General features: G+C 34.1%; 1 protein-coding gene across 2 annotated transcripts in view; it reads left to right on the forward strand.

Annotated features, from left to right (window-relative positions):
* The window catches only part of EPHA3 (EPH receptor A3), a 338,848-nt gene that overhangs the window by 312,695 nt on the left and 3,451 nt on the right, over positions 1–22,702 (forward strand). For both annotated transcript variants that reach the window (XM_045851756.1, XM_045851757.1), the window contains exons 14-16: positions 1,930–2,079; positions 3,749–3,942; positions 16,548–16,703. In XM_045851756.1, coding sequence (XP_045707712.1) covers positions 1,930–2,079; positions 3,749–3,942; positions 16,548–16,703 — 500 coding nt within the window. The remainder of the gene's footprint in view (positions 1–1,929; positions 2,080–3,748; positions 3,943–16,547; positions 16,704–22,702) is intronic.

Genomic DNA, 22,702 nt, shown 5'->3' on the forward strand with positions numbered 1-22,702 from the left:
GTTTGATTTATTTCACTTCACCAGTATAAATTGTCGACTACTTTTAGGCTGGACGCTTCTCAAGAAGGCAGTCAGTCTCCTTCTCTGGGCTCATGTGTCTACAGTTTCATGCATTTTTCAGAGCCTAGTGTAAGCCCTACCTCTTTCAAAGCTCTTCCAGCAGTTCCCTTCTCTGAACAGCTCACTTGTGTAAAAACATCAGAAAGTGTCAAGTTTTCTGAGGTAGTGAAAATCATGCATAACATTCTCTTCTACCAGATAAAACTCTGTATACCTATGATTAAATTCTGATTCTGTCTTTTCTCATCCTCTCTCATTGTATTCCTCCACATAATCTGTTTTTATACCAGAAACTGTTCTTGCAGAACATATATTTTCCTACTCTGTGCTTTGATTTATGCCATTTCCCTCAGAATGTGAGAGTAGTAAGCTAAGGTTTCTTGAGGCTTTACTCTGTACCAGGGACTTTGTTAAAAATTTTCCTAAAATTTGTCATTTAGCTTCATAACAAAGGTATAAATCAGTACAATTACTTTTCCAAATAACAGATGAGGAAATTCAGATATAATGAAGTAAAATTACTTACCTTCTAAGTTTTCCATTCATGTCTCAAAAGCAATATATTTCCCCCCCTGACGATCACTTCAGAACCAACAAGTGACAGGAGGTACAATGTCAATGGAGCGCATTCGATGAATATGGCTTAAGATTTTGATGATATAAATTCTTTGGAGCACCCATTATTTTTCGTGATGTATCAAGTATTGATACATCTTTTTTTTATATACATCTTTTAAAGTTCAGTTTGTATGTGACCCCCTCTGTCCCTCTAGTGATGTTTGGGGCTCAGTGCTCTGCAGCACAACAGTTTTCACTGCTGCCTTCCTACTTAAACTGAGGTCCATGGCCAGCACAATAAGTATCACCTGGAGCTTCTTAGTAATGCAGACCCTGCCTACGTTATTGGAACTAGTGAATCAGAATTTCCACTTCAGTGAGAGCGCACGACGGACTATTCATATGCATTGTAGAGTTTGAGAACCAAAGTTTTTTTCCTCTGATAAGATACTCTTTTTTGCATTTAGTTATTCACAACAATTGCTTCTTATTCCTGATATTTTCCAAATAGAGAGCAAGTATGTTATTTATATTTGTCTCACTCAGAATAACTAGCATAATACTTCCCATACGGTTGCTTCTCAGCACATCTTTATTAAATGTATTTATTAAATTGAGAGCAAATTCCATGGAAGTCATACCTTTATATATCCTATAACTCACAGAACCAATATACTTCTCCAGAAAGTTCTGGGAATGTAGTTATCCCATCTTTCTAGTTTGTATTGTGTCTAGCAAGTATACGAAATGTACTTCAGATGAAGTGAGGCACTAAATAGATTAATTAAGATAATTGATTAATGTATTAAAGAGAGTTTTACAGAAATATAATTTTATTTTGAATTTATTTATTAATAAATACCTATAAGTGTCAAGAAGTGGTTTAACTTCTTTATTAACAGATTCACATTATGAACTAAGATTGTATGGTAGAGCATAAGTCTAGTTAAATCAATAAAGATTGATTTGAATGAGATTCCTCATTCTATTCTAATATACAATGTTGCACATCCATTTCAAGTTGTTTTATTACAGATGACTAATGTACCACAGTTAATATAAAATGTCAGTATTTAAGGAATTTTCAGATTTTTCTTTATTATTTTAAAATTCTTTTAAATTAATTGAAAATAAATATTGCAGTAAGTGGTTGCCACTCCTGTTTGGTATTAAAATAGAATATCAATATACATCAACAGAAACCCACATTCCATTGCAGAAGAGAAATACCTTGACAAATTCAGAAGATTATAATGTATATAATATGTTTAACTTGTGATCATGAACATCCATGTGATTTTATATTCAAAGGGAGGAAAGATTCCAATCCGGTGGACATCACCAGAAGCTATAGCCTACCGCAAGTTCACATCAGCCAGCGATGTATGGAGTTACGGGATTGTGCTCTGGGAGGTGATGTCCTATGGAGAAAGACCCTACTGGGAGATGTCCAATCAGGATGTAAGTATTTGTAGTCTATGAGTTAGGGATTCAGATTAAGAGAGCAAGCTGTGCAAGGAAGTGGAGCATAATGAAACCAGGTGGCTCCTGCTGAAATAGAAAACTTAAAAAATGACATTGTTTCCAAATCATGAAAGAATATTAATTGAGCTGCTCTTATGGCTATATAGTTTTCCTTCAAGCAGGAGTTCAGAATTGAGATAAAAATGAAGATGTTTGTATTAAAATGTAGTGAAATAAGTGACGAACAAGATAACCATTATATATCAGGGAGTGTTAGAAATATTTTTGCTACACAATCATTACTATGTAAGATATACATGTCCATTCTCCTTTGTAGATTTAATTCATGCATCTATGTTGACATTTTATTTACTTAAAGATAGTATTTCCCAAATCAGACGAAACAACCGATTTGTAGCATGTTGTTTCTCATAATGTATTAATGTTGCACATGCATGTAGTTTTACAAGTTGAAGTCTCTGGATAAGAATAATAATCTTTAACCATATAACTGTGATTGATTTTTCAAAAGGATTTTTGTTTTTATAAGTCATGTTTTGCTAATGCTTAATAAAAGGATGCTCTTGGCATATGGGATCAGCACTCAGAGATTTTTCTTTATGCTTAGCCAGAAACTGTGAGCATGATCTCAAAACACATAAGAAGGAAAGCTGAGATGCTTTTAGTCATTTCCTACTCACCACATATAAAATTGCTTTTAATGTTTTTGGATATAAAAACCTTTTTGTACTTCTTCAAACACACTATTTTTTATAACACTAATGGGAAAATCAGACTCTCTTTTTCACATCTCTATTTTCAAAATTTTCTTTGTGTCATAGGACCCCAAAATGCAGTCTCTGAACCGGCAGCTTTAGCAGACCCTTGGAATTTGTAGTAATGCATGTTCTCAGACCTTACCCCAGAGTGATATAATCAGGGGTTAGTCATCTACATATTAATATGTTCTCGAGATGATTCCTTTTTTAAAGTTTTTATTTACTTAATTTTAGAGAGAGGGCAAAGGAGGGAGAAAGAGACCAAGAGAAACATCTACACGGGAGGAGCATCAGTCAGTTGCCTCTGGCATGCGACATTTCTCTTTGCAGGATTGCACCCAACTAATTGGATCACATCAGTGTGGGCTCCAGATGATTCTGATACATAGCAAAGTTTAAAATCACTGCTTTATGTGATTTAAAAGTGCTAGTATACTTATAGTTACTTAATTGTGCAACACATGAGCTTTTACCAAAGGACCCTACTATGATTTGAAAGGTACCATTTGAACTGTGGTATAAATAAAATCTGTAAACTGTTTTTTTCCTGCATTCATTCATATATATTTTCCATAGAAATTTGTATTACTGAATAAAATTTTTCTTTATAATTAACTGACTTTTCTGTCCTAGAACATTTTTTTAAAAAGTTTTAATCTGAAAAGTATCTTTACAAATTCTTCTAGATTTATTTTCTCTCTCTTGATCTTCCTCTATTTACATTTTTGGGCATTAATAACATGTATTTGATAAGATGTTATTTTTAAGCTGTTTAAAATGAGCACTTTGTGCTTATGTTTAAAATAGTCATATTAGTGTGGTCTGTCCATGAAGAAGTAAAAGAAGTCCCAGCTTTTAAGTCCTCGGAAACTTTGCTTCCTGCACAGGTAATTAAAGCTGTGGACGAGGGCTATCGCCTGCCACCCCCCATGGACTGCCCAGCTGCACTGTATCAACTGATGCTGGACTGCTGGCAGAAAGACAGAAACAACAGACCCAAGTTTGAGCAGATTGTCAGCATTCTGGACAAGCTTATCCGGAACCCAGGCAGTCTGAAGATCATCACCAGTGCGGCAGCAAGGTGACACATTAGAGTTTGCATCCTGCACTCACTCTGAAAGGAATGTATTTTATATCTCCAAGTTATTAAGCTTTTTCTCTCTCTTCCCCAACTGCATTTTTTGAAACTTATGCTCCTCGAGATTGAAGAGATGTATGTTTTTGTCTCCTTTTAAATCTTTCAGGAAGAAATTTCATGCTATTTAATGATAATAATGAAATTGTGTTATTTTTAACTTTCATCTTCACTAGAAGTGAGTCTACATTCAGACTTAAGTCTTTGGAAAATAGAGACCCAGGACACATAACTTATTTTCACTCTCAACTATATAAACATAAAAAAGAAAAAAAGAAACAAAGAAAAACTCCTGGAGTGGTAAAGAATTCAAAATGCTTCCAAACATTGCATTGACTAGCAAAACCCTACTTAATTAAACAAATACTTGTGCAAGCCATATTGTGTGTCAATTATACTGTTAGCATCTGCCAGGGATGAAACTAAACAAAATAATGCCAATTTTCCAAAACAGCAGCACAGCATCAATACTTCATAGCTATGCTGTGATCCAGAGTGCACGATGTCTGTTAGATTTTATGTGTATGCCTCCCAGTTAAGAATCAATGGGCTCTCTTAATGGTTTCAACAAATGCAAATTAAAGCATACCCACAAAGTGCAATAGAAGAAATAGGTAAGGAGAGATTAATTTTGTCAGGGCCATATGTAAGAAAAGAAGTGTTAATATATTTGGCATCTCTCAGGGAAACTAAAGGCAAAGATAACTATGTGGTTTAATAATTTGTTTCTCATTGCATACATAAGAAAAACAGTTATTTTACATTTGATGATGTGATGATGTGTGAAAATCTAATGGTAAAATTACAGAACTTTAGTAAAATAACTTACACTTAATGTGTATACAAATCCACAGTATTAAGTGATATGTATAAATACTGTATAATGATGCCGATGTAAAAGTGTAATATAGTGCCTTATTGGAAAGTTTCTTATGTCTTTTTTGGACATCTGCTCTTTTTACTGACAATATTGGCAGTTGTGATTTGCATACTGAGAGAATATTTACTAATATACTTCACAATAGAATATATGATTTATAACACAAACCAGTATAATTATATTGAATATTCATGATTTCATTTTTAAATCGCATTTAAATGAGGTGAGTAAGAGGAATCTGAACCAAAGTCTTAATATGAGTGTATAAATTTTATAGATTATTGTCTGGAAATAACATTTAGACGTTCCTAAGACTGAACTTAATGATACATCTTAAGTAGATAAAACTACCTACAACTTACCATGTAAGGATGAATTTCTGTTCTAAGTTTCACAGAGAGAGACTACACAGACCCTTGGAACTCTACCTGACAACTTAACAACTAACAGGACAACAAACTTGTCCTTTCCTGGACCATGTGGTCCTCATTTTGTGTCCTGAAGTTATTTCTTTTTATCCTTACTTACAGCAATCATAGCAAAAAAGAACATCTTTTCAATTATTTCCACAACATAAAAAGACATTCAAAACCATTTCCATAGGATGTTGTTAGCCATATAAAGACTAACTCATATAATATGATGTAGGGATATTTAACTTAATTTTATGTGGGAAAGTGTCTTAATATCAGATCATAGTATGTCAGGATGTGTTTTAGTATCCAAATTTTAACGTACTTCTTAAATTCACTTTTTCACTCCTATAGAAATATACTGAATATATTTTCTCCTGGTATATATTATTTGAAACCTGAATAAATTCTATGTATTTTCTCATGACACATGTAATTTTAGGGAAAAATAAGCAATTTTCTAAAAAGTACCATCTATTTCAATTTACTAAATACAAGAGTTTTGAAAATTGTTTTAATATGCTTACTGATTGCCACTGAAATACAAAGCAGGGAGGATTGTGTCATTATGAATTCATTAGCAAGAACTTCAAATAGTCATATGATAATTTCAAGAAATCTTTTTTTTAGAAAGTTTGCTGTCCCATTTTTGACAATGATTATTTCATCCTTTTTTATAACTGATTGAACTCTGATGGCCTTGCCACATAATTTGTTGAGAAAACACAAGCTATCAGATGGGAAATTCTAGCAGCAAAAAAAAACAAAAAACACACAAACAAACAAATAAAAACAACTTACTGGTGCCTGCTCACACACACACTCACCCATCTTGTCTTTCTTTCCTCTATTTAAAGGAGAGGGAGTGTCCCCATACTTGTCAGAGACAGATCCTCTCTCTCTCTTTCTCTTCCCCCTTCTCTTTCCCCTCCACATCCAGCCTCTTCCTTTCTGCAGGTTCATTGTCATAGAATTATATTCTATTGCACTTTTCTCAAATTCCACTGATGATCACCAGGGGAACTTACTAAATATACAACTACCCACATCTATCCCAAGCTACTATTTCAGAATTTCTAGGGAAAGGGACTGAAATGTGGAAGTCTGATAAAAATACCAGGTAATTTTTTATAGGCAGGTGAATTTAAATGATTGTCTGTCAACATTACCTCTTCCTGTCCCACATCTCTGCCAACTATTTCCTTATTTTTCTACAACCCTTCACAGCAAAACTTACCAAATGGAAGTCTCATACATATCTCAAAATTAATATCTTGACTTTTTTTTACTTTCTTCAGATAACCTCATTGTTCCACTGCCTTCCTCATTTAGTTCAATTCACCAGAACCCATCAGGATTAGAGCAAATCTCAGTGCTTCTTTCTTCCCCTCTTCACTTTGATCCTGGTGATCATTGGATCAATACAACCAATCTACAAACACTCTCTTTTCACTACAAACACTCTCTTCTATATACACATATATAATACTGTCTCCTCTGACCTGGACCACTACAATAGCCTTCTAATGTCTCCCTGCTACCATTCTTGCCTTCCTCCAAGCATGTTTTCATATAGCCTTCAGAATTTCCTTATCAAAATATGTATGATATAATTTTGGTCGCCTGTTTATAACCAATCTTGATTTCCCATTACACTTAGAAAAAAAAAATCTCTACTCCCTTTGATGATTTAAATAGCCATGCTTCTCCAATGTCATTTCTTTCATTTAAACATGTATTTACTCATTTTTCTTTTTTTTAAATTTTATTTATTTATTTTTTAGAGAGGGGGAAAGGAAGGAGAAAGAGAGGAAGAGAAACATTAATGTATGGTTGCCTCTCATGTGCCCCCTGTTGAGGACCTGGCTTACAACCCAGGCATGTGCCCTGACTGGGAATCAAACCAGCAACCCCTTGGTTCACAGACCCACACTCAATCCACTGAGCCACACCAGCCAGGGCCTATTTATTCATTTTTCAATAACTATTTATTATATACCAATCTATGTGCCAGCCATGGGTAGAACCTAGAGAACAGTTAAGAACACAAATATGGTCCCTGGTATCCTGGACCTTATATTATAGAAGATGTTTAATACACAATAGGCAGTACATTTTAGAGGAAGAAAATAGATAGTTATGATAGATAATATAAGGGTGATTGAAAATGGTATTTTGAGGAGTTACTACTGAGCTAAGACCTTAAGAAAGGAAAAGTGCCATGTGTTTAAAGAATCTTCACCATCCTCACCCACCCCCCAACCCCCCAAAAATAGAAATAGTCTTGGCATAGGTATATCAACTGCAAATGAATTTGGAGACCTCTAGGAAGTGGCAGACCGATAACATGACTGAAGAGTGGTAAGGAAAGGAAGAGTCTCTGACTATAGCCTAAGAAGCAGACAGAAGCAGGAGCACTTGAGGCTGCCCAGGTCATGGTGAGGACTTTGGAATTTGAAATGCATGAGGAACCCATTAAGGCATTTGAAGCAGAGAAGTGACATGCTTTGATTTACATGACTACTTGTGGAGGGAGAGGGCTGTTGCAGCCTTTCAGCATGTGCCACTTTCATTTGAACAGTACTGTAGCCACAGCGCCCAACATCTAGTTCCTTTAAAAAGACAAAGGACTTCAGATATGAAGATAATGGCACATGCTGTTTTCTTGACTTAAATTCCCCTTTGCATCCTTCTTTATTCAGGCAGTAGCTTCTACATCTTATATTAATTGAGGCCTTCTCTCCCAACACAATTTAGAGGTTAACGCAATTATTTGTTTAAGGGCACCATATTTTGTCTGTGTATCTTCCTTTTAAATATTCATTTCTCCAATAAACTCTAAGCCCTTTGAGATCAGATACCACACTTCTGTTGTATTACCAGTGCCAAGCTGATAGTGGAAACTCAAAATCTGTTAAGTACATGAATAAATATTTACTAAAATAGTAGTAATTTTCCATTTCAACAGAACCACTATTTTTAGAAAAATGTTCTACTTTTTTCTTTTCATTACAGATTTCAGCAGGCCTTAGTCATACAGTAAAAAAGTGTAACATTTCTCCTAAGCAAAATTACACATCAGTATGCCTTTCTGTCAACTCAGTTCCAGAAACTCTCCTCCAAACACACTTGGAGACTATCCAAATCTGGGTTTGTAGATGGCACCAAGGATTCAAATTTCTGAATGTTTTAGTTAGTTGTATCAGTGTATAGAATTATGCCTTAAAAATCCTTTAGCAAAAACAATATTAGACTATCATTCTTATACTGATGATGTTCCCAGAGTCTCCCTGAGTCTAGCTAGTTATATGGTAAAGTTTATTTCATACACTAATATAGAAATCTTTCACTATGCATAATTTTACTTCTCATCTTTGCTAAAGTTGATGATTCCTAACAGAATCATTCCCCAAGAGTCATCCACTGCAAGTGTTTTTGTGAACGTTGGTGCTGAATGGGGGAAGGTATATAAGTAAAGAACCAGGGAATGCCAGATCCAAAACATAACTTAGCTGTTCCAGAATTGGTGAGAAAATAAGGGAAGTTACTTAAAATTGTATTTTATTTTTGCTTTTCAGTAGTTGATTTATTTTGCAAAAAGTAGGGAATTGGTGGATACATGTATAAATTTGAATTTTTGTTTTATTCAATATGAAGCGGCAAATGCTTTTTCTGTGACATTTTGTGCAAGGCATTGCGCTAGGGTCTGTGGTAGAAATATAGAAACAAGACTCAACCTCCACCCTCAACTGCTTGCATCTAAATATGGGAGGAAAATACATCTTCAGAAATACTTTAACTCTCCCAGAATATGGAATTATTGGAGCTAAAAGACAAGGTGTTCAGGAAGGTGAATTCAGAAAGTCATACTGAAGTATTTAGGATATGGTGACTAGTGAGATGTACAGAGACGTACCAGAGAGTGCTTCCAGGCTCTGAACGTGGAGGGTATGAAGACAGTGCTCTCATGGACAACAGAAAGAAGAGTGGACTGTGAAGCAGAAAAGCATTCTGGGTGCAATTAGTCTGAGTCCTACAAGAAGCTGAAAGTTCACATCTCAAGCTGGGGAAAACATTAAAATTAAATCTGTCTAGGCATACAATTTAGAATATTTTCTATATATAGATAATAAAAGAAACCACAGCCAGAAACATGTTTAGCAGGTACAGATCTCCATCTAGTAATACTGGTTTTCACTACTAATGTATCCATTTTTATTTTTCTAAAATTATTGTCTTTCTAAGTAAAGGTTTCATATTCTATGTGTTATCATGACACTATAATCTGTGAATAGTGGATGGTGTCAGTTCACCTAGGCTGACACTGAGGTACTCCTTATCCCAATCTACCAGACAGCACTTTTGAGCTTCTCCTTGATGCTTCTGTGATGCCTTGGGTTCCAGGGATCATTTTGAAGCTTGTAAATGCCTAAGTCATTTAGTCCTGAAGTCATTAACTCAAATGTCTACAAGAGCCAAGAAGTAATTGCAATGAGTGAATGCTTCCATCATATGTAATAGGGGATAGCCAGTGGTAGGTAGCTGGTGGAGATTTCAGGCTGCTTATCAGGAGACTGGAGAACCAATAGATGCCAGCAGATGGCAATTCAAGAACAAAAATAAAGTAAGGAACCTGAGTTGACATTTCCACTGCACAAACTCCCTCCCACTCAGAGATAAAGGAAATAGTCTCTATTTAAAGTTTTGAGAACAGTGCCTATGATGGAACAGAAGACTATGTAATGACAAGTAGAAACAGAGTGAGGAATGAGATTTAGACCACTACAGAAAAACTGCAGCTCAAGAAATTAATTTTCCAAAAGTGGAGAAAAAGAACTGTTATCAAAAGCTACAAAAAGCTGACAGGCAAAAAAAAGGTAACCGAGGAAGAAGTATTTCGAAGACACAATGAGAAGAGCACCAGCTTCTTTGCTCTTCTCATTTTTATTTTTATTTTTATTTTTAGAGTAATAAATGAGATATACAATTTTAAGAGGTTTAGTTATAATTAGATGATGAAAAGGAAAGGACAATGTGCAAATAGTGCCTTTGAGAAATTTATTAAAAAGTGTATAATCATAGTGTACATGTGTAAAAGTATAAAAATGAAGTTCTCTCACTTTTTTAAGAATTGAAAAAAATTATTCTTAAAGAAGTTCTTGATAGAAAATCATGTGTTGTAAATAAATAAAAAATAACCTTACACTAAAAAATTTCCTCTTACTTAACAACACATTCTTTGCTATATGTAAAAGAGAAATAGTAAGAGAAATCCTCTCTTGAAAGAAAGTATTTGTAAGGTCAGTTTTATAATATAGCTCCTACTTTAAATAAATTGATTGTTACTTTTATGAATGTAGCTGACTTAAAAATAAAAAAAGACATAATAAAAATTAGAGATGACTTTTATATTCAGGCAGTAAGATACTCTTTATTTTTGGATGTTTGTATATAAAATGACTTATTTGTTAAATTTTTAGAATTTTCACACTTCAGATCATTGGCTTTTTCAATGCCAGTCTAAATGTATTGAATCTAAATTCTTGGCATAAAGTATTAAACAATGTATTCAATATATTTAGAATGTGGTTTTAAAAAGAAGGCAACCAAATTCATGGCATAAAGAGTTAAATAATATATGTAATATATTTACAATGAGATTCTGAAAACTAAATTGTACTTAATTTATTTGAAATATTAAACATTTGCATTAATCGCTAAGTTTGAAAAAACTTACTTTTATTAACTCATATGGTAAATAGGAAAAATAAGCAATTTCCCACAGTTTTCCTTGTAAAAAGCATTAAATTATAATTATTAAAATGCTTCTGATCTCTGACAGTACATAATATAATTCTTTTAGAGAATGACTGCTGTTTTGACAAGTATATCCTTTAACAGAATTCTAATGACCAAAAAGCTTTCTGTTTCTCCAAATGACTTTGACCTCCAGTTCTAAAACTGACAGGGTGACATTCCTCACTGAACAAATATGATACTGAACTTTTTAGAGGGAATGCTAAATACCCAGGTGATCTCTTTGTTTTTAATCTTAAAAATCAAAGTAGATCATTTTACCACTGGGAAGAATTAAATGAGATATATAGCTATAACTGCTAAGATTTTTGTCTTTAAGGCTTAGAGATAACTAAAACAAACAAAAGGACTTTACATCTCCTTAATGAATCATTTTCATACTAATCCACTACTGGGATATAGATAGATAGATAGATATACTCAAAATTATTTTTAATTTCTGATAACAAATTAAATTCACTTAATCCTACCTGAAATTTTAACGTTAGAGATAAGAAGATCAAATAATCATCAATTCACACTTTTTTAAAAATTGGCAAAAACAAGATTTCCCCTGAATCACAGCATCATTGTTTGAAATAATAAAAAAGCTTGATTATAAAAGGTACTAAAAAATTATATTACTATTTTCATACAATAGTAAATGTAGAAATAATATTTGCTTTAAGTGTTACTCTTTACAGTTAATGTATTTCTGAAACTATGCACTATTACAGAAAAATGTAAATAAATATAGTGGTATAGCAAATATCTCCAATATTATTAACTATTTCTAGACTCAGTAGACATTTACTTATTATTAAAAATTTGTATTAATCATTATTTTTAATACATAAAAAAGAAAGTCCTTTATAAACCAAAGGAGTCTTCATATGCTACAAAAGGATAACTGAACATTCAATCCTAGTGGTTTAGAATTCTCATCCAGTATGAAATAAAATTGTTATGAAAAGATATTCTTGGGATCGGCAGTTACTTACTGACATTTGTTTCCCAGTGTCTGGGGCTAATCGGTATGAAAGCATTTACAGATAAAATAAGAGTTGATGGGAAGAAAATATAGTTGTACCTCTTTAATGTAACAGTATGAATATCCATATAAGAATACGTCAAAAACCTAAATACCACAAGGAGAGAGAGAAAAAGGGAGGAAAGTTATTTTTTGCTTCCCTTGAGCAAACATAATTTCAATGATTTCTTTTTAATGACTGTGGTCTGTGGCCAGTAGGTACTGATTTATGAAAAGCTGTAAAAGATCAGGTGGAACTCTGCAGGACATCGTTTACAGCTGCATGGATTGAAACCTATCTAATTTGTCTAGTAAAAGTGTGAGCTCACGGTGCACATCACCCAGTCTATAAATTTCCCCTTCAGACCCAATGTCTGGGGCTGGGTCTAAAAAAACGCCAATGCCTGCAGCTGCTCACAAAGCCCACATTCCCTTGGTGTGCATGAAGAGACATCACAGGCTCCTCACAGTGAGAGACAAATTCCTATCCATTGATAAACTCTCCAGATGTCCTCTCAGAGGAGGAAAGGAACCAATTTTATTTGAATTCCCCAGAGAAATCCTGGAAGTGGAAAAATGATACTTTGCAGGGCTGGTTATTCTGAGGTCACTGGCATTAAAATTAGGTCATTCTTTGTCTTCGTTGTACTTTGATCCAAGTAATAAACAGAAAAACTCAGTTGGGGTCACTCTAATCCCTAATCCGCACGTCCTGTTCTATTTCAACCTGTTTATACTAATTTTCTCTAAACTCTTGTTGAGTCTGGTTATAGTGTTAAATTTAAAAGTACAAACCATTTTGAATTGAGAAGAAAACATTCTGCATTTTGCTATTAGGCATGCTTCATAAACATTCTGAATAAATGTACTAGGGTTTGATTCTTTATACCCACAAACCCATAAATAAAAAAGTATTGCTATTCATGAAACCAGGAGTTGACAACAGTTGACATTAGAATGCATGCGCAGCTACTGTGAGAAATCCAAGCTGTGGCGTGTGTGTGGCTATGCCCTGTAGATATTTTAATATATTATTATCTTCTTTCTTGGTCTTATTTCATTTTCCTTATAAAATTTTCTTACCTCTGATTTAATGTTATTTTTATCATTTTTTTTACTGATTCAATTACTTTTTCAACAGATCCAATGTTATACCTATTCTGGATAGTGAGAAAGGCTGTTTCAAACAAGAGGGCCATGACAAAACAACCCCAAAATATCACATAAGTTGTGGAGACTGGGTTCCTTAATGTCTTAGAAAAAAACAAAAACAAAAGGTTTTCAATTTTTAAAATAAAGGTCTAAGGATAAAACAAAAACAAGAGATTTTCATTTATTAAAATAAATATTTTTATCTGATGAGTAACTTAAAATAATCATAGAAAATTATTTTTATATATGTACCATAGAGAATAATGTATAAAGTGCTATTTTTATATTTTGTCACTCTTATATTCCTAAAGAAAAGAAAATTAATCTTTTGTAAAATAATGCCTATGTTTCATTTCTGCTTTTTTTAAAAAAGATAACCTCTGAGGGTTAGTTAAAATTAAACTATAACACATAAAAATGATAAACTCTATAATTTAAAGTTTTAATTTATAATTAAAATGCCTGAGGTAGAGAGGATTGACGCAGAGTTAGTCCAAAGGAAAGCAAGTTGAAAACTCCTCCACTTTCAGCTCTCCTCTACTTCAGAAACGATTATTGAGGAAAGGAAACTAAGTGTCGACCTATATTTTTGACAGAGGATGAATATATAGGCAGAACCATATTTTTACATTGCCGTTTTTTTCCTAAACTCAGGATGAAAATTTCATTAAGATTCGGGCATATTTTTCAGATAAGTTTATCTCTATCAAAATCCAAACAATCAATTGACCCTCCTTCCATACGTCCCCAACCAGAGTATGCCTGTCTAGAGCGCAATACACAATTATTCAGATTTTAAAATCTTGACCTCACACTTATGCATGTCTCATGTGTCAGGGAGTGAGTTGAAGAAATTTCATCATAGTAATAAAAATTGCCCAATTAAAAAGTCCCTTCAGCCCTGGCTGGCGTAGCTCAGTGGATTGAGCGCAGGCTGCAAACCAAAGTGTCGCTGGTTCAATTCCCAGCCAGGGTATATGCCTGAGTTGCAGGCTATAACCCCCAGCAACAGCACATTGATGTTTCTCTCTCTCTCTCTATCTCCCTCCCTTCCCTCTCTAAAAATAAATAAATAAAATCTTTAAAAATAAAAGTCCCTTCAAATGTGGGTAAAATTGGCTTTTATATGGATTTGCTTCATAGAAATAATTTCTCATGAGAACATAAGTTTTTATCACATATCCTAGATGATAATCAGGGTATCGTATTCATAAACAAAACACTATACACAGTTTGATTGTGTCTGGAAGGATCATTTGCTGTTATTTCATATTTCTGAACATATTGGAACTGGTATCTTAAAGAGCTAAATTTGTTTCTAAAATAAGGATTAGTGTATGTCAATATACTTTTCATTTGTTTTGGTGTCTTCTGAAAATTAATTTTAAATATTGAATTTGAACATTTCAAATGATAAACTCTATTTAGTCAAATTATTAATTTTAATATATATGAAAATGTGAAGTTCTAACTTAAAAAACCTTAATATTCAAAAATATAAATAATAATTTTTAAATTTTTCAAAAGCTTAATGCTGATTAAATTCAACTGCAGTTATCACAAAACATTAAAGATTCTGAATGATTATAATGATGAGGTAAAAAAATCCAAATGCACACTCTCAATTGTAAGATAAAAAAATAGATTATGTCACTTTGCAAGAAAATTGGTCCTGTTCAAAATGTCCATGGAGACCTTTGGCCTACAACAAAAGGATCCTAGAAAGTTGCTGACATATTAATTAATGCACCATGCATCAAGAGATCCCATCTTCAGCTAGCTTTCTGTACATTTCTCTAAGAACTTTCTTCAGTAAATATAGTTAATATAAATCCTGCTCTTCTACATGACTCAAACCCCTGATCCAGCTACCTAACCCCATGTTTCATTAACAGCTAAGCTACTGAGGTAAGAGCCAGCAATACAGCCACAGCATGATTATTAGAACAAGAAAACATGACAGTATTTTTCACGTATGAATCCTGTAAACTAAAGGTATAAATAAACATTACAGACTATTTGATCCCAGGGGTTTTTCTAAGAGGAAATTAACAGCAAATACAATCAATTGTCTACCTGAAGGTCGGGGTCCACTCTCATGAGTTTAAGAAGAAGGAAAGGGGTCACTGAGAGCTGAAAAAACAGAACCCAAGGACAGCTCACCAACAGGCAGCTTTTTTGTGCTCTTCATAGATGAAAACATGATCTCTTTCATTCCTTTCACTTCCCTTTGATTCACTATATTACAGTTAATAATAAACTTAGAGTTGGGCCTGTAATTATATAAAACAAAATCCTAGAAGTTCTTCTTAATGTTGATTATATTGTGCAATGTAAATCACAGTGACAATCAACCAATTTCTCCCTCTCTTTCTTTTTAATTTTATTAAATTTCTTGGGGTGACACTGGTTGATAAAATGACCTAAGTTTCAAGTGTACAGTTCTATAAAACATCATCTGTATATTCCATTGTGTGTTCACAACCCAAAGTGAATTACCCTTCCCTCACCATATATTTGACCCTCTTTACCCTCTTTTACCTCTCAGCACTTCCTATCTCACTGATAACCACCATACTGATGTCTGTGTCTGTGGGATTTACTTCGCTTGTTTTATTGTCTTGTTTGTTCATTTGTTGCTTTCTGATAATACCCCACATATGAATAAAATCGTATCATGCTTAGTAAAATAAGTCATATGAAAAAAGTCTCTATCTTTTTACTATCTATCATCTATCTCTCTATCTCAATCATCTCTCTCTACAGAAAGAGAAGTATATATATGATAAACTCTATGTAGTTGTATATAATGACCTCTCATCATTCTATTACATATAATGAACTCATTTTGGTGTTTTCATATATGCAAGGATTTCATTGGTTACTCATCACTTTTTTCCCACCCTTTTGTAATTTTTATCTTTAATGACATTTGTGACTTTTAAATCTGTGCTGACTTTATGCTCTGCACTAAGTACAATTTAGGTTTTTCCAACTCCTTTTTAGGCAGCAATCTGTACAATGGATTTCTTATAGAAAGCCAAATCTCACACTAAAGTAGACAGCAAATTATTCTGTGTGTTGTGTTTGTAATAATTGTGCCCTAAATTAAGAGCATCTTTGCTAATGGTCAAACAAATTAACTTATTAAAGTGTATATGGACATACTTATGCATTTCACTGGCAAAGTTTCAGTGATTTAAAAAGGCTTCAGATTTTGAGATACAGCAATTCTGCTGACTCCTGGTCTCTCTCCCTTTGGTGTTTTGCTTTCTTGCAGGCCATCAAACCTTCTTCTGGACCAAAGCAATGTTGACATCACTACCTTTCGCACAACCAGTGACTGGCTTAATGGTGTCCGGACAGCACAGTGCAAAGAAATCTTCACAGGGGTGGAATACAGTTCTTGTGACACCATAGCCAAGATTTCCGCAGAGTAAGAAAAAGCTTTTAAGATGGCTGAATGATTCTTAACTGTTATTGAATATACATGTTTTGGACTAATGTGTTACATAAATAGTACTTGAATGTCTGAGGTACTTACCTGTCTCGTATAACCACTGAGCTGGATCCTGGGTCTCTCTTTGTAAAGGACCTCTTTTGGACTGATGTATGTTAATGCCTTCTTCTCTCACAATAGGTGATTTCACTGAACTATGAACTCTTTCACATAGACCAACAGGTACAATATCTGTACCGAATTTCACAGACCCAAGCCCCAAAATTGAAACATAAGCAGATACAGTGTGATGATTAGTATATTCCTACATTTGTGATTTTCTGTCATTTTTAACAAAACCTAGCCTCTGTGGAAATGTAAAATTAAGAACTAAGAGGATAAACTGGTATACAGGGAAACATGCTAAAGTCTAAAGTAGTTTTCACAACTACTAAATAAATATATCATCATCTATTATTGAATCCTTGAAGGATATCATGCTTGAAAATTAAGTTAAAAATGGGGTTAAGATATTACTTTATTGTTTTACCTATAAAGTTTATATTTGGTTTAGAAAGACAGAATATGCATAATTAGCATGATTTCATGTGACAAGCTAATAATAATCAAGTATAATATGCTATATTTCTTAGGGATATTTGGATAATAAAAATTATTTTATATGAGAAACCTATGGGCTTAAGGATAGGGGGTTTATCAAATGAATCCACTGAATAATTCATAACATTCATCTTCATTCACAATAGATGGTAATTAGGAACTGGCAGTGAAGAACTAGAAGCCATATTCTTCATCTCTCTGTGGATAAGAGCCAATTTACTGCACTTCCAAATACAACTTGCATCTGTTTTTTTTTCCCTGAAAAATGACTTTTTATGCATTTCTAAGAACAAGGCTAAAAATGGTTTTCTCAGTCCTAGATCATTACAAACTTGGTGTGCTACTCAGCTGACCAGCGCCCAAATCTCTTAATTCTAAGTCCACAGGAGAAATTTCTGACGGGCTCAGTCCTGTTTGTAGATGGCACCTTCAAAGTCAAGTTTCCCATTATATGACTCTTTATGTTCAAAAGAGAAGAAGATAGCATGAACTTGGCTCTAGAGGCCCTTTTTTGAGGGTAAAATAGAGAACTGTTACCAAAATTAAAGTTTCTGAGTTGGGCAGATACCAAAACTTGTACACAGTTCTGTAATGTGGACAGTTTGTTTGGAAGCTGTGTCCATCTTCGTTTCAGCGTCATCTACCTTTCATTCTTATTTCTTAAAACAAAACTCTTCCTTGCCTTCAGATTCCTTTAAGTTTTAACCTCATCTACCTATATTTAAACATTTAAATGTTGTTGAAAACTTAAAGATTTTCATTGTCACTCTGTCAATTAGTTTTAAAAAGTCTATGTGGAGAGCTACAGATAAGCTATCAAAAAGAGATGTGCAGTGTAATTAATAAAGATATAAGTGCCTGATAAATGGGTAAAGAAGTTTACTATTCATGATACAATATTCCAGTCAAAATCACAAAAAGTCACAAAAGGATTTCAATATTATTATTGAAGAAGAGAGTTGTTCTTAAGAAATATGCTCACTCTAGTCTGTGTAACCTGTGTTGGCATTCCTCTTTAAAGGGAAACATACTGTTTATTGAATAGACTTCTGACCTAATCAACAATATGCTTCGAGTTACCATAGCAGTTATTTTGATCAGACACAATCCCACGATAGAATAATATATTTAAATATTTTTATAAATTTTTATTTTAGTAATAAAAACAGCCAGCGTTAGGATATGCCAGACACCTACTTTAGAGCACAAAAGCATAGGAGAGAACAAGCACAAAGTTGAACACGTCTACACCATTGACAGATTTTCAAAGGCAAAGTTATACAAATGCTTATTCTCAATAAAATATCAACACTCATAGCTTTTACATAATGAAACACTGTAGTGCCGAGGTGGATGAGGCAAAACATTGTTAATACGGTTAACAGCCAGCACACAGTTTAAATATAGTCAGACATTATAAGCTGTGAATATGAGGTGTGACGGGGTTTGTTACATTTCCAAGTTAGCAAGGTATTTGTCTCAACAATCCAGTGTTGGACAGTAAGTTCTTTTTCACTAGTTAGAATATTTTCACTTGATTGTTATTATTATTATTATTTAAACAATCTGTGAATGTACATTCAGGATGAAAGCTGACTTTTCCTGAGAGACTCGGCTCTTTCAGGTTTGTTCTTTATGCTGAGCCAGATGGTTACCCATCTCTCTGTGTTTCAAACCCCACAGTGTTCTTTTGTCTGCCCATTCTCCTCAATTCAGAGACCACATGGAATTAAGATGCATTGACCTAAAATTCCTTGAGAATAATTATTTCTTAGGTCTCCTCCATGTGTTGTACATCCTGCCCCTAGTTTAAGATAAAAATTAAGAATTTATAAAAAAAACATATAATACACTAATTATTTGGATAATTCTAATGAGGCAACATTTATACTTCAACTGCTATAAAATATTTAATTCAGTATTTTATCCTTCTTGTTTTAGTCTTGAGCTTATTGTTTGAATTTTATTCTTCTTAATTCTTATTTTCTTTGCATCATCCAGACTCAATTCAGAAAGGATTCTCTTGACCAAATAACTTTAGAGATTCTTCTAGAATAAAATAGCGATACCTAAAAAAAGGATATTAATTTTTTCTATCCAGTCTATCAAATCACAAAAAAAGTTCAAGAGAGCTTCAAACTCAAATAAATATTAACTTACTTCAGTTAGTTTAGGGATATCATTTACCTGCAAATTACTCAAGTCATCTAATTTTCAGATGAAATCTATAAAATATATGATTTTATTCAGTAAACATTTTAAAATATCTTTTCATAGCCTAAAATGGATTTAGGAAGTTTAATGTGAGAAAAGAAGGGAGACTGAAAGAGGGCAAGAGTTTCTGTAGACTCTGGAGAGAGAATGAAGTGTGTAAATGGGTACCAGGCAGATGAATTGCTACAAGTCATTATCCTGCACCCTTGGATTCCATTTGCAAAGTGTCATCACCTATCCCTTTGCCTTTGAAGTACCAGATAGCTTGGATAGCTCGTTAACCTCTGGTCTCAATCCTGAGTTGCTCTTTAGTCCTGAACTTTTCCACTGCCCTTCTGAATAGGGTGGTCAAAGTGATATAAGCATCTGAAGAGTGTTACTGAGACTACAGCAGCCGATGTTTAGAACAATTCTAGACATGGCCAGGTGACGGGTCGGAGATATTTTGGAAGGGCCAGAGACAGTAGAGAGTACATAAAACCCAAGCTAAAGCATAGCCTAAAGGAATAATTAATTCTCTTTCCAATATAATTCTTGGAGTTAAATGTGAAATTAGTATCTATTTGCTTATAATGGATTCCCAGACATGGAATCTGAAACAATTTTATGAAGAGTTACTGAGGGGTGTGTTTGGAACATTTGAGTACACCTGTAAAGAAGTGATGAGGGAACATTGGGCTGAAGAAGAAGACTCAGCCCTTCCTATTGAAGCAAGAGCCCCAGAGCTGGGCTGGCTCTTCAGAGAGTTCCATTCACTCTTGGCATCTGATTTTTTTTTCTAGATGCTGAGGTAAATGTTCTCCAGAGAGAGGTGACACAATATCATATCATGTACTTTGTCACAATGCTTAAATTTCTCAAAGAGCTCAGGAAATTAGTGTACTGCCTTAGAACATTTCTTTTCTCTGCTAACTAGAATTATCATTTCATTTCCTGGGCTTATAAAGAACAGGAAAACAGAAATATGAGCAAGTAACAAAATATATGATATAGAATTGGAAGAAAAATGTTAGAAGAAATACAAAAAGAGGAAGATCTATTGATTTGTACACATTTATATCTGCCCTGTTTTCTGCTTCTAGATTCATAAGTTGACTTTGATATAGTTTGGAAACAAGTAGGGAAATGTTTGTTGTTCATTTAAAAGATAGATAAATGGTATGCACAGAATCAAAATCCTATGGAATACACACTCTCAAAAGCAGGATCAATGTAAATAGCCTACATTACTCTAAGTGAAGGTTTCATTATGCACAATTACCCAGAGAGTGACAAATCTGCTGTCACTTTCCACTGGTCTTCCTGGTGAAGCAGGGCTGCTGAAGAGTACCATCAGAGGGGACCTCAGGCAACATAAGACTTGTTCATATAAAATTTATTAGCCTCTTGAATAGCAGCAAGGAGGTGACCTGCAGGTCATCGGAAATTTCATTGCCAGCTCAGGTGATAGGAATGCAACCAGTTTTGGTTAGCTTTATGTTTCTTAAATGGTTACCTATTTTTGTGCTTGTATCTCTTTATTGCTTGGAAACTTACTTCTACATGGATCATTATTCATTTCTGTGTAGTTAAACTCCCAATTTCCCACTCTTTCCTTTAGGCTTTGTATAAAGGAGCCCCTTCTCTGTGTGTTTGTGTGTGTGCACATTTGTGTGTGTTTTCTGGCCATTCTCAGTTTCTGTGGTGCTCCTTGACAAGTGACAATTTGCTCCTCTGTCAGCTTCTGCAGATAGACATATTTTGGACTATTGATTCATTCTTTAGTAAGTACATATTGAGCCCCCACAAAGTGATAACCATTATTCAGAGTATGGTTGATAAGCAGACTATAGAACCAACAAGAATGTGTGTTCACATGGGATTCACCTTCTTGAGGGACAAGATAGAGAATAAAGAAAATAAATCAGAAAGAAAGACAATACACTGACTGGTGATAAATGTTTGGAAGAAAATGAAACAAGAAAGGAAAATATAAAGTGGAGGTATGACTACAGAGAGATTTTACAATATTAAATGGAAGGCTCAGGAAGGTCTCTTGACTCAATGTTTGAGTCAAGACCTGAAAGATGTGAATATAGAGCGAATTACTTGATTCAACAATATTTAATTAATGAGTTGCACATGTTTACATAACCCTTGTTTTTTCTTAATAAAATTTCCTATGTTCTTGTAATTATTCTAATCTCTGGCTACTGAGCTTAAACTATTTCAAATTTAATAATTTTGATAGAGATAGCTTCTTATCATTTTCTACTTAAAAAGTACACATTAAAAATTGTTCTAGTTATCTATGACTAAAAACAAACTCATTCAAAGCTTAAAGGCTAGCCCTGGCTAGGCAGTTCAGTTGGTCACAGTGTCATCCTGATATGCCAAGGTTGCAGGTTTGATCCCCAGTCAGAGCATGTACAAGATGTCATGGGCTATGAGTTTGGACAGAACTAAGCATGTAACTTTTCCACTGTAATGTTAGTGTTGACTAAAATATCCATCTAATATGAATATGGTCTAAGGTAGAAAGCTCCAGGTGGTTTCATTCTTGTCCCCCTGGTGCAGATGGCTACATAGCTGAAACTTCATACTGAGGGCTTTCACAGGGCCTCTCCAAAGTCTCAGGGTAGTCAGACTTCTTATATGGCAGTTTGAGGCCCAGAGAGGGTGTCTCAAGGGATGAGTTGAACCTGGCAGTTTCTGAAGACCTGAGTGCAGAAACTGATACAAAGTCACTTCTGACATACTCTGTTTTTCAAAGCAGTCCCAGAGCTGGTCCAGGTTCCAGGGAACAGAATAATGCCCCACAGAGAATGTTTGACCATCTGTATTAGTTTCCCAGAGATTGTCACAACAAATTCCCACAAATTCGTTGGCTTAAACAAGCAGAATTTGTTTTCTCACATTTATAGAGTCCAAAAGCCAGAAATTAAGGTGTTATCAAGGCTCCAAGTCTTTAAGGGTAAATCTCTTCTTACTTCTTCCAGCTTCTGGTGTATCCTGGCATTCCTTGGTTGTGGCAACATAACTCTAATCTCTGCTTTCATCTATGAATGGATCTCGTCTATTTGTCACTGTGTGTCTTTTTCAGGCTCTAATAAGGACAGTCTCATTTAGAGTCCACACTAATCCAGCAGGATCTCATCTTGATCCTTGTCTTTTTTTTTTAA

This window comes from Phyllostomus hastatus, unplaced genomic scaffold (genome assembly GCF_019186645.2).
Source record: "Phyllostomus hastatus isolate PE091 unplaced genomic scaffold, TTU_PhHast_1.1 phas_contig_86, whole genome shotgun sequence".
NCBI classification, from domain to species: domain Eukaryota; kingdom Metazoa; phylum Chordata; class Mammalia; order Chiroptera; family Phyllostomidae; genus Phyllostomus; species Phyllostomus hastatus.